Source organism: Rhineura floridana, chromosome 7 (assembly GCF_030035675.1).
Source record: "Rhineura floridana isolate rRhiFlo1 chromosome 7, rRhiFlo1.hap2, whole genome shotgun sequence".
Taxonomy (NCBI): domain Eukaryota; kingdom Metazoa; phylum Chordata; class Lepidosauria; order Squamata; family Rhineuridae; genus Rhineura; species Rhineura floridana.
This window is the reverse complement of record NC_084486.1, coordinates 19522337-19536135: the sequence shown is the minus strand read 5'-3', so window position 1 is coordinate 19536135 and position 13799 is coordinate 19522337. Positions and strand designations below refer to the sequence as shown.

General features: G+C 40.3%; 1 protein-coding gene across 2 annotated transcripts in view; it reads right to left on the bottom strand.

Moving 5' to 3' along the window:
- Positions 1-1196: 1196 nt before the first annotated feature.
- The window catches only part of NRG3 (neuregulin 3), a 1022346-nt gene continuing 1009743 nt past the window's right edge, over positions 1197-13799 (bottom strand). For both annotated transcript variants that reach the window (XM_061634989.1, XM_061634990.1), the window contains exons 8-9: positions 5096-5266; positions 1197-1701 (exon numbers count right to left, since the gene is read on the bottom strand). In XM_061634989.1, coding sequence (XP_061490973.1) covers positions 1197-1701; positions 5096-5266 — 676 coding nt within the window. The remainder of the gene's footprint in view (positions 1702-5095; positions 5267-13799) is intronic.

Here is a 13799-nt window from a genome sequence, read left to right as displayed (position 1 = left end):
TTCCCTTCCTCTCAAGTAGATTTCATCTGGTTTGAAATTAAAAGGGGAAGAAAGTTATTTCCAAATAAAAGTCATTGGGATTGGGTTCTAACATAAAGTGAGCAGAAAGCATACTGAGATTTTACTACTGGGGTAGTGTTCATACCAGTTTAAGCCTCCTGGTATGAAAACAAATGTAACCATATTGTAAAGCATCCACACTTTCTGAAGTGTGAGAATTTGAGTCTTGACAAGACACATTCTAGTTCATACAGGAGAGTTATATATTTGCATTTAGGAATATGCTAAACTCCCCTGAGAAATGTTAGTAGACTTATCAAAACTGCTGAAAATTCCCTCAAAATTTCAGTGGAGGAACTACACTTCAAAATCCCCTTCTCCCTCACAATAACTTTCACTAGTCACGGCAAAACTCTTTATGGCTTCCTTCATAATTCCTTGTTTGTTTCATGTGTAGAAGAATTTCCAGACTGTCTTCGGATTTCACCCTAGATACTATTTCAGTGATAGATCATTCATATTTGTTTTAAACATCTGGATCTGTGGCCAAGCTCTTGTGGTAGAATAAATAGTGAGTGAAATTGTGTATCTGAAGCATGTTGGAGTCAGACTACTAAAAGAACTTTGCACATCTGGTTAAAAGGCATGGGAGACTATTGGCACTGGGCATAATGCAAGTGCCACCCACACAAAACCCATTGAAATCAATGCAAGTTAAGCAAGAGAAATAGTTGTGCTCCTGTGCTACTCCCGTTCAGTTCAATGGAATGTGTGCAGGTGAAGTTTCCAACAGATGTTCTCATGTAGCATTGTTTTGAAATTCATACCTCTCAGGGTGATGCCAAAGTAAGCTTTCAAACAGGACATCTGCAAAACTGTGCAATTGCATGTATAAGCCTGGTGGAAACAACAGAATACGGGGTGGGAGGAAACTGGAAGAAAAAAAATCCAAAACTTCTAATTAAGCGTTTTCCCTCCTGGTACCTCTCTTTCCCTTAAAAAAATATTTTGTTAAAAAACACTGTTATGAGGGCGATAGACTATTTGGTTTCTTCTAAGTAGATGCTCTTAAATTAATGCATATAAATAATTTGTATTTAATTTCCTCTCTCTCCTGTTTAGCAAAGCTTCAAATGCACAGATCCATACATCCCACCCACCCACAACCCACCCTACCCTGCCCCCCCAGGTCAAAGTCACTTGATCGATGCAGAGTCTCTTTTCATTTCACTTTTTAAGATAAACTGTGCCTCTTGCTCAGATTTCACCACAGGACTCATGGGCAGAAACACCGTGTTTTCACTGGTACTGTTCTTGGTGTTGGCATTTGACAATTCAAAGTCCTCCGACCTCCTTGTGTCAGTTAGAATTCGGATCTGCTCCTGGATAGTTTCTAACAATATTTTGACTTCTTGTTGTTCTGCAATAAGACAACTGCTGGCTGGGGCACTCACATTAACAAGTTCAGTGGAATAAGAGTTTTTGCACCATTTGATGCCTGTTATGTCTGAAACATTTTGTGTCTGCATGCAGGCTTCGTCTAAGCCCACCGAGGGGATTATGGGAACAGAATTGGCCCTCGGAGATGAATAGCCAATCATGTCCTTTTGAACCACAATATTAAAATAAGAGCTCGTCTCTTTTGAAGGCAGTTGCATATTTACTGAAGTATTCTGTGGTGTTGTTAAACCAGTAGATAACCTAGAGGGGAAAAAGGTATGAGAGTGGTTAGCTTTTCCATAAGATACATTGATACAACAGGATGGATGCTTTCATGTCATGAAAATACATTGCAAGTTTCGGGGCAATTGCATTGGTCTTATTGAACCTCTTGGGGCTTTTCTCAAAACACATCAGATGCTCTGTCTCCAAATTTAATCTAGTGACAACCAAACTCTGTGATCAGGGTGCTTGAAGGGAAACCTCCTTCCATATAATGCTGTCAGAGATCTTCAGGTCCCTCAGCTTCACTCTGAATAAACATAGGCTTCCTTAATTTTCCACTGCCACCAATTCACTTAGAATACTTCCAGCACCCTCCTAGTAGTGTGTACAGTAGGCTTTAGCCATGAGGTGGGGACCAACACTAGAAACAGGATAAACCTTAAACTATGATAGTTGGTTTATTAAAGAGATACTATTTACAAAAGGAAATACCCGATACTTAAATTGGGACTTTAAGGTGCTTGTTGACAGTTTCTGAAGACTCAAGAGTTACTGTGCTGACACCAACCTCTAAGTGGCTTTTACCTCAGGCCAAATTCCCTAAAACTGCACCCCAGTCAAATACTCCCACATCCCAGTTCAGCTACTGGGGACAATCACCCTCTGGGATACAGTTCCTCTGGTTGTCCTCCTGGCTGCTTGGATAACTTAGCCAACTTTAAAAAACCCAGTTGTGTCACTTCCCTCTGATAAGATCTTTACACAGGGCAGCCTCTCAGACCAACTCAGTCACCAGCTTGCTTCCCTGATCTTTACCAGACAGGTATTAATAACATACTGGGTGTTAATGTACAAGCCTTCATTTTCTTCTCACCTGTTTTCTGGTCTTTTGCTCTCATGAACCAACTCCCTATTTCCTCAACTTCCAACTCTGACTGCCTCAAACTCTTTCTCACTAACTGAAGGTTAACTCCCAAGTGACTGGAACCTCCAGCCAATCAGAGTTTGCTGTCCCTCAGACCAATCAGACTGAATTTACCTGCTCCAGGCCCCATCCAATATATTCTCAAAGCCATTGTGTCTCTTTCCTCTCAGCACCTGCCACCAAGCAGCCACTGCTAAGCAGGCTTGTAACAACATATCAAAAACCAACAGACTCCTTTCAACTGATGAAGTTGGTTATGGACATGTACTTTGAAGATGAGCCAGGAAAAACCCTTGCCTCATTCCTCAGTAATGCCTATTCGACCAGTAAATTGATCATCAGAATTCATATGAACTTGGACGTCTGCATAATTGCATAATTTCCTAATTAAAAACAGTTGTATTGCCATTTCCCAAATTCTGCCATAAATGGTCCCAATTAGTATGATGGAACGATGATGAAAGATCAAATAGTTTCCTACCCTTAGTTTATTTATGGATAATACAGTTTAATATGAAACAGTGACGAACCATTGATCTACCCTCCTGGCTACCAGCATGCTGTTCACCTGGAACTATATTTTTTAACCAGCCAGCTAAGAATCTAAGGTTACATAAAAAACTATGTGCCTACAATTTCACCATTATATCCAAGAGGCTAATGGAGGTAGAAATTGGGGAGGGGGGAATAATCCATCCTCGTTTTTAAACTAGAAACAATTATGCTGGTAGATCACCTTTTTGGGGAAGCCAGTCTTATTTGCTTGTTTGAATAAAAATGCCAAAAAAGTGGCTACTATCCTATCATCCTACCTTTGCCTTGAAGACTTCCCTAAAAATAAAATCTTTCCACAGTTGGAAAGGAGTCCCTACATACACACAACTGGCCTTAACATTTAAAGCCCTTAATGGCTTGGGATCTGGGTATCTTAGGAACTGTCTTTTTCAATGGTTCCTTCCTGCATGCTCTGATATTCATCTGGCCCTATTGTAAATCCCTCAACCTCAGAAGTTAACTAGTGTCAGGCCTTTTCCATTGTGGTCCCTACCTATGGAATGCCTTGCTGAGTGACGTCCATCAGGTCCCATCACTATACTCTTCAGGTACTTGGTGAAGAAGTGCTTTTTTTAAAAAAGGCCTTTGGTTAATTGGGTAATTTTTGCTGGTTCAGTTCCGTGTTCCTGTTGTGCTGCTGGAATTTGTTAATGGATACTGTTAACATTAATCTGAAGTTATGTTGGGTGTTTTAGGAGGATATATTTGTTCTCTTTTGTTTTTATTACTGTTTCTTAGCGGCTTGAATCTCTGGGGAATACAGGCAAGAGAGAACATTTTAAAATAAATGTGCATGGATAGGCTATCCTTTCACAGAGACTGCTGAATACCCATCTGTAAGGAACAGGGCTGGTAGGTGCAGTCTCACTCCACCACCTCCTCCACATATAACCCATATATATGCAGAGGGTTTACAGTGAAACAGTCTTGGGGCTCAGTACTATAGCATCCTCAACTGCTCTTTTATAAGCCTTCCACCCTCTCCTCCCAGAACTGAGGTCGTGATGGGGCTTCAGTCTCTTCATTCCCAAACACATCTTGCAGTTCACAAATGGTGATTCTGTTGCCAGGCAGTGCTGTGGAACCTGGTTCTCTCCAAAGTCATAATGCCTGCCCGATTTCTCCACCTTCCTCTCTGGCTCAAAATTAGTGTGTCGACTATCACTGCGCATAGGGAGATTATGCATATTTGAAAAGACTAGAGCAGGATACAGCTGAGCCTCTCCCCATCCTGAAGCCCAGTCATCCACCCACCACCCTCTTGGAGACTTGAAGGATGGAGCACTGAAAACTGTCTCTAAAGCAGGCATAACAAACCACTGACCAAGACATCCACCTGACAATACTGGATCCTGGATGCTTGGAAAAAGGCCAGTCACAGAAGTCTTACTGCATCCTTCCCTTCCTCCCAGGAAACACAGGACAGCATAATACTGAGTGATCCCATTTTATCCTTGCTCCTCTTCTGTGAGATAGGTTAGCCTGAAAGGAAGGGAGTTGCTGGAGGCCACCACATATGCTTGAAGTTTGCCAGGTCTTGGTTGCCAGTGGTGGAGGGAAAGGGAGGTGTCAGTGTAGCAGGATTGTGGATCAGACCTGACTCCTTTGTCTTCCTTCTTGTGGTTCTGTATATTCTACCTTGGTACAGCTATTACATTAAATATAAATTATGTATTTTTCTCTTTAATAGTATGCTAACACAATATTTGCTGAGATTTGTTGTAATTTATAATAGTAAAATTTACAATCTATCTATCTATCTGTCTAATCTAATCTACCCATGATTTTATTACAATTTTACCAAATATGACTGTCATTTCTAACAATCCTTTGTTATCCAATGATTTTTGAGACATATTATTTCTTCTTCATGTGTCTTAATTTTTCATGCTTTGTTTTGCTTTGAAGTTAATAAAGCATTGGCTGGCTTCTGTTGTTTTTCTTACCTACCCTTGACAAGATATTGTCTCCTGATCTGTGATCCTTGACTCTTCTAGCTGTTGGTATGCTGGTCCTGTAATTCCATTGAACCTGCCCCGAGGTAAGGGAGGAGTCCTCCGAAAAGCATTCCTGTGGAGCATTCCGGTTCGTTGACCTGGGCTGCAGCATGAAGAGAGACTTCTGGGAACAAGGACACAATATAAACCAACAGAGCTCCCATCATATAAACTCATGATAGATGGAGTACAAGATTACTAATATGGAATGAAGCATTTTAATCTCTGTTCTTGTTATTTATAAGTGTCAGTTCAGTGTTTCCACAGAATTAGTGTGTCTTAATTCAGAGCTAGCTGTTTGTTCTGTGTTTATTTTTTTGGTCATGCATCCAGAGGAATAGAATTGATTGATGATATGAATATTGAAAATGCTCTTGCACTTAATCTCATGGTACTTTGGCTTCCCCTACCCCAAACCATACAAATATATCCAAAGCATTGGTAGATATAAACACTCATATACTGTATGTATTGGCCATACTCTAGTACAAAGTTGTGTGCTCTTAAGCCCAGTGGTTTCAATGGCACAAGGGCACATAACTGAACATTGGACTGCAGTATTAGAGACTATGGTTGTCCCATATTAAAAAGCAATGTCAGATTGTGGTATATCATAATTGGCCACAAATCACTCCTAAAGACAAATTTTGAGACAAATTAGTAGATTCACACAGGTGAAACATATAAGATTTTTCAACTGAAGAATAAAAGGGTTTGATAAGACTAGAGAAATTTGTTGGATGCAAGACTGTACATCCCTAGTTATTAATACATTTTACAAAAGCAGGATGATCATGTCTGCATGATACATAATTGCCACATCACATTGTGAAGTGTTATATGCATGTCTGATTCACCATAGCTGCAAGCACAGTTTCTGTGGTCTCAAGAGTTCAAATATCTGTAATCTGTGGGTGATTCAGGCATGTGAATGGATTCCCATAGTAAGTGATGACATTAGTTCCTGTGATCCAAAGAGCTACAGCTGACAGAGGTCCATAATGGTACAAGATACTTTCTCCTGCCATTGCCTACAGTGGGAGAACATTCAAAACCCACATCCTTGGATTGCTGCTAAAGTGGCAAAGCACTATAAGAGGCAGCCCTTTTCTACTGCATTTACACATTTGTTACCATAAATCAGCAATTGTCCCAGACTCCTCTGAGCTACAGCATCACTTTGCATATAATAGGCATACCCTAAATGGTCAAATCTAGATCCTCCAGAAGAACCCTGAAGCAGAAACGGTGACAAGTCTAAGATGAAGCCCAGATCAAAAGAGCATGCCTCTCAACCTGAGGACTTTCATCTCTGATACTTGCCCTCAAACAACAATTGTTAATCCAAGTGTTCTGCATCAGGATGCCACGGATGCTGCAGGGATGGGTGGGACAGCAAGGTAAATTATAAAAATCTGTCACTTCCTGCCTAGTTGTTGCTATGGGACACCACATTCTTCCCTAGTTGTGTGTGCTAGTTGGGACTCCTTAGCTGGACAGCTCCCCTGCTCTTTCTGCCAAATATCTGCCCTTTGCCCTGCTGGGCAGCTCTCTGGCTTGATGAAAAGATGCAGAATCTAATTCTCAACACATTGCACACACCTAGAAACCAGACCTTGAGGAACTAATGATATGCAAGGAATTACCCTTCACCACAAGGTCCCAGGACAGATTATAACAATTTAAAAATACAAGATTAAAACCAATTAGAACAGATTACAATAAAGAGAATTAGGTGGGTCCTAAAATATATATCTCAGATGTCAAAGGCCATGGTGAAAAGATGCATCTTCATCACATGGTGAAAACTACATAATGAAGCTGCCAGATGCACCTTTGTTGGGAGAGAATTCCACAACTTAGGGGCTGCCACAGAGAGTGCCCTCTTCCAGGCCACCATCCTCCACACTTCTGAGGATGGCAGAGCTACCAAGAAGGCCTCCTCTGCTGATCCTTACATCCAAGAGGGTCTGTAGGAAAGGAGGTGGTCTTTCAGATATTTGGGGCCTAAGTCACTTACAGCTTTAAACACTAATGTGAGTACCTTGAACTGGGTCCAGAAATGAACTGGAAACCAAATAAGCTGTTTTAAAACAGGGCTTATGTATGTTCCAAATGGAACCCCAGCTAATAATTTGGCTACTAAATTTTGGACCAGTTGAAGTTTCTGAGTGGTCTTCAAGGGCAGCCCCACATAGAGTGCATTACAATAATTCAGTTTGGAAGTTATCAAAGCATGGGGTACAGGGGCAAATAATCTCTGTTGAAAAGGGACCAAAGCTGGTGAACCAGCCAGAGTTGGAAATAGGCACTCCTAGGCACTGAGGCCACTTGAGCAATGTTGGATCCAGAAGTACCCACAACATACGGACTGCCAAGATGTGGAGCTGCTTCTTCCAGGGGAGTGCAACTCTGTCCAGAATGGGCCACTTCCTCATCTCCTGGACTCAAGAACTTGGAACACACAGCACCTCAACCACCTCTCCAGATTCAGATAGAACAGAGGTATATAATTTGATATCATCTGCATATTGGTGTTATACCTCACTTTAAATATCTTGATGACAGCTCCCAGTGGCTTCAGACAAATAGCATGAGAGACAATAAAGAACCCATGGGGCATCACAGGACAACTCAATGGCACCAGTGCCTCTCCAACTACGTTCTGAATACAGCCCTGGTGACAGAAGTAGAAGTACGGAAGTACAATGCCCTCAACCTCTACCTCTCTGAGGCAGAAGGATATCATTGTCAGCAGTATTGAAAGCCGTTGAGAGGTCAAGAGAACAAGCATGGATACACTCCCACAATCTCTCTCCCAACAAATGTTATCAACCAGGGCTACCAAGGCATTTGCCATGCCATGACCAAATCTGATGCCATAGTGAAATGGATGCTGATAATTACTTTCTCTAAACATGCCTGAAGCTAGGCTGCCATTACTTATCAAGCATCTTATCCAAAAATTGGAAATTTGCCTCTGGGCAATAATTGTGTAATGCTTCTGGGTCCAGGGAGGTCCTCTTAAGGACGGGGTGCACCACCACTTCCTTCAAAGAGGGTGGTACTTCTCCATCCTCCAATGAAGCATTTGCTCCTTGGATCCACTCAGTTAACATCCACTTTCCTCTGTCTTTCTTCTTCTGGAGGTGCAATGAATTTATCAAGTCTTTGGTCAACCTGTGTGGTCATTCCTTAGATTCTCAAAGTACTGGTTCAGTGTGGACATCTTGTCCCAACTAAGCAACTGGGTAAAAACAAAGCCATGCTCATCAAGAGGCACATTTTCTTCTCATTGTACATGCTTGGCTTCCAGGGGAGGCAAACATGTTAATGAAGCACAAAACACACACCACTGAATTTACAAAAACTCTGGGAATAAGCTCTTCTTTTCTGATTTGTTACTAAACAAAACTGATTATCCATCTCGTTATGGATGAGCACTTTCCGGAGCACCTTTTTTTTACTCAAGCCTGGAGAGCTTTAACAGGAGGGAACACTATTTAGGCGATAAAAATCTGAGATAGAATCAAAAGGTAATTTATTGCATACAGCAGCTGTCTCAAAACATGATGCGAGTGCTTGTGTAAGATCTCACACCTGCAGATGCTGCAGGATATTTATCTAGGATGGTTCATGAGAAGCAGGTCTTAATCTGGCTTCAGCTTCTAGCTTTTGTTGGCAGGTAACCTGATCACAGCTATGTGAAACAAACTCACAACCAATGAAATGGATCCCAGGGTGCTTTTCATGTGGCAGACAGGGACCAATGCTGAAGTGCTGTTATCCCTGGAAGAGAAGCAAGTAAATGCTTTGAAATTTCTATTCTGCCAAAGTTTCCAAGATGAAGAAAAAAAGATTAAGCACACAGGGTGTGCTTGCTTCAGGGACAGTTCATGGGCCCACATCACATTTGCCCTATCATTACACCTCCATGGAACACTGAGCAAAAAGCCCACAAGCTATGGTGTCTTTGGAATGCTGAATCTATTGCAAATATTTTTTTCTGTAACAGAGGAATATTTTTGGACTAGAGGGAAGGGGAATTAATGGACACAAATATTCAAAATTGGCTGAAATTTACAATTTCACCCATTTTTGAATGTGGAAATTTCCAGTTCATATGATGAATATTCAATTTTACCCTAAAATTCAAAATTAGACTTCTTGGAATCTTGACTGTTTTGGTAGCAATCAAATATGAATACATAAGCTGTCAAACACCATTACATAATAAATACCATTGCATAACTAAAAATGAAACCAAATGCAATATAAATATTATATTGAGTGCAAATAATGTCAAGTATGGAATATCACTGTAGGCCAGATATCAAATACTACAACATGCTAAATCCCATTACATGCAAACTGTTACCCAGTGTAACATATCAACTGTCAAATATTGAACTCAACTATCATAGGGTGTCAAATACAGGTATAAAAAACTTGGTGAATATTCAGCAGACGTTTGAGTAATTTGAAGGACATGGAAATTTGCTGAGGAGAATTCTTGGAAGCAAATGAATTCCAGATGAAACAAGTGGTCTCAAGAAACCAAATATTCTTCTTAGCAGAATCACAACTGTAGCCACTTAACATTTAGAGTTCATCCTACCATTGTGCAGGATCGCATAGGAAAATCCCTGCAGGATTGCTCCTTTGGCTCAACAGCTGGTGAATGGAGGGAAATATCCTACACAGAATTGACCCTCACTCTTGGTTGGGGGGGGGGGAGACGCAACGACTCTTTCCTCCAACCCTCTCCTGGCTGTGTGTTTAATTAGGGGATGCTTTTAGCCCCACTCCTGAACTTATTCAGGACTGGCTCCAAGGCAGAGCAGGTGGTCCCTAGGTCAACCCAAAGTGGGTTGGCCTGATGCCCCTCTAGATTGAAGCCATGTGGCAGATCAGGTGTGTGTGGGGTGTGTGTGTACAGCCCCAACGTTTTCTGTGGCAACTCCTGTTGTGGAATTCCTTCCCCACAGATGTGTGTCTAGCACTTTTAGTGTACAGCTTGTGTGTGTGTCTGTCTGTAAAAAGGACCCTCTCTAGTTGTAAACACAATTTACATAAAGGGCTGGAATTAATAGGGGAATGGATGTCTAGGAATAAATTGCGATTAAATCCTGAGAAAACTGAAATCCTCTTGGTAGGTGATCGGTCTAATTTAGGGATAACTCAAGTGACTTTTAACCAAGTCACAGTTTCCTTGAGTGATCAAGTCCGCAGTCTAGGTGTCATCTTAGACTCTCAGTTGACCATGGAGGCCCAGATAGCGGCGGTAAGCCGATCCGCACTTTATCACTTGTCCTGATTTGAAAAATCTGTCCATTTCTCCCTGAGCATCTACTACCGACTGTAGTAAGTGCCCTGGTTCTCTCCCGTTTGGACTATTGTAATGCCCTGTATGTAGGTTTACCCTTGAGAACTATGCGTAAACTTCAACTCGTTCAGAATGCGGCGGCACGTCTTATCAAGGGCTGCCATTGGAGAGATCACATCACTCCAATCCTCCGGGAACTTCATTGGCTCCCGATTGTGTCAAGGGTGAAGTTTAAAATATTGGTCATAACTTACAAATCCTTTACCGATGCTGGTCCATGTTACTTGAAGAATAGACTTTCTCTTCTTGGAGAAGGTGGTCGCACTAGATCTTCAGCTGCTAGATTTCTTGTTGTTCCTTCAATTAGAGTGGCTAAATTAGCCAGCACTAGGTCTAAAGCCTTCTCTATTGCGGCTCCCTTACTATGGAATACCTTGCCAGTTTCTATTCGTCTAGCTCCATCACTTTTGTGTTTTCGGAAGCAGCTGAAGACCTGGCTTTTTGATTAGGTGGGTGGAGAAATTTATCAGAGCTGTGTAGTTAAAGGTGTGGATTGGTCTTTTGTTTTCTGTGATTTAATTTGATTTAATTGACTGTTTTGTATTTTGTGTTTTGACATGTATTTGTATTATATTTTTACTGTACGTCGCCTAGAGTGACAGGATTTTACCTGCCAGATAAGCATCTAATAAATTTTAGATAATAATAATAATAATAATAATAATAATAATAATAATAATTTGTTTTAAACTATTGTTAATAATGAATTTTATATCGTTGCGACCAATATATTGTGATAAATGTATTATTATTATTATTATTATTATCAACAATAACAGTAATAATAATAATAATTCCTTTACCAGACATTTCCCCCAATAATTTATCTATATGTGCCTGCAGTCCAACTTTGCTCTTCCTACCCTGCTGAAATGCACTTGTACTAACACACTGAGACAAGGCAGCAAGAGATAATGGACACTAGTGTAACCAGCAACAACCCACTTGCGTTTGGATGGGTCAAATTTCAACACTCAAATATTCTTAGTGCACACTACTTTGTTCAACTGTTTTCTCAGGGAGTAAAACAAAGTACCCCATAAATGCAAAAATTGTTCAGAAAAGCAAAGGTATCAGAGATATTTGATGGCCTTTCCATAGATATGCAAGATCACAGGGAGACAAAGTGGAAAAATCTGTGGAAATTAAGGGACTGGTTTTTGTACCATCTTAATTAAAATAAAGGAGACTTGACTATTTATCTATGTGATTAAGTCCCACTGATTTTAACGATTTTAATTGTGTCAAACACTCTCTCTATTAAGCTTCATTGGGTGCAATCCAGAGAAAGCTAAGCTTTCTTAATACTCACTGAAATAAATGACACTTAAAGCATGCAGTGAAATGCTTAAGTTCAAATGATTTCAATGGAATTCCAGGTAGGTTCACTGCAATTTTTCTCAACAGCCAGTGGAAAAAAGAATATATTTAAGAAAATAGAGAAAAATCAGCAAAGGAAATTCAGCCACACCCACTGGAATTAAGAAGTTATATCTCAGTACTAACTATATTCACATAACAGTTGCGTCCACACTTATTTCAATGGAATTTATTTCAAAGCAAGTGTATGAAAAGTTTGTGGGCATAGCTTATGTTTTAAAGTTTGGCATGTGGTGTCATGGTATTTTTTTCAGAGAATCTGTAAATTAGGAGATGAGGCAGAATACACTGGATGACTATTGCCTAGCACAGAAGACACCCAACAGAAAAAATAGAGAGGCCAGCAAATTTGAGGTAAGATTTAATTCAGGTAGATACAGAGGTTCTTGATTGGGCAAAACATCAATGGAATCATGAAGGAAGGTGGGGGAACGGATATGACTAGTGAAGTTTCTCACAGAGGTTCTGCACATCTTAGACTCAAGCTTTGTGAATACCCAACAAATTCCACAAGTAAATATAATAGGTTGGATCTAAATGTAGTCACATTTAGAGAGATCCACTGAAATCAATGTGATGACTAAGATGCATCCCATTGATTTCAATGGGTCTAGTCTGGATGGAACCAACCCAATATTAGATGTGATTTGACTTCAGCTCTACGGGATGTTTTAAATGTGCACCTGTAAATGTCACTTGTGAATATGGAACATATGCATCTTACAATTACACTTCCCAGAACAACATAGTTGGCTGTGGTTCCCAGTAGAGTATAAGCTATGTGGCAAGTTTAGATTTGCTGCTCTGTCACGTGTGAGATAGCCCCAATTTTGATGGGAGCCTTAAACGTTTACAACTCTTGTGGTAAGTTATACTTTAGTGATAACTGATTGTTCTTTATAATTTCCCAAATGACTTTTCCTCTGGGTCAATGACACTTCATAAAAAAAAGTTCACTAATCCTGCTTTACAAGACACAATGCCTTCCTTGATAAACATCACCAGTCTTATTGAAAAGCTTTAACTTTCCCTGAAAACTCATTGATGTTTTATTTGGGTGGGACCCTGAATTTCCCCTGAATTTTGCTTTTGATAAAGCAGTGACTGGCACCTATATTTTCTGGATTGACCCAAAAAAACCTGTGTGAGCAAAAATTAATCATGATGTATTTACTATTATCATGCTAGGTGACTCTGCTGAGAAGGAACCCAGTACAAAATAAGCCAGATGACTAATAACATAAAGTAACTTATAACATAAAGTAACTTATAAACAGTTGTACAATGCATAAAATCAATGCTAGGCTTATAAATCACTGATGCTTGGAAGTCTATTGCCTGTTCTAAGAAACAATGCTCTGATATATTAAATAGTAAATTATAAGATTACAAAAGAAAACACCTATCAATCAAATCAAACCCATCAATCTGTGGAAAGCACATGTTTAAAGCATGAATACTTGCAAAAAAGGGGATTATTGCTGATCCTTTTTATAAATAATTTTATTTATATAGATATGAACATCATATTTTACTCTAAACATTAAATGGCATTTTTAAGGGATCAGAAGATGATGCTTGCCCTATAAATGCACTGTGCATTTTGAATGTTAACGCTGAATGCTGAGAAACCCTTGAGAGAATTCTTGAAGTATTTCACTTAATATGACATGACAGACCAGGACTCCCTAGAGGTAGAGTTCTCTGGCAACTGCAGCTCTAGTGAGGAGATGAATCCACCCCCTGGTCTAGTCTGTGTGGGTCCACAGGCATTGGAGTCTGTCTCCTACCTGAGCAGACACCTCTGCCACCACACTCTGATAGCTAGTCCACAGACTGCTTGGGGGATCAAGAGAGCTCTGAGGAGAGATCCCTACAGCTAGGGTTGCCA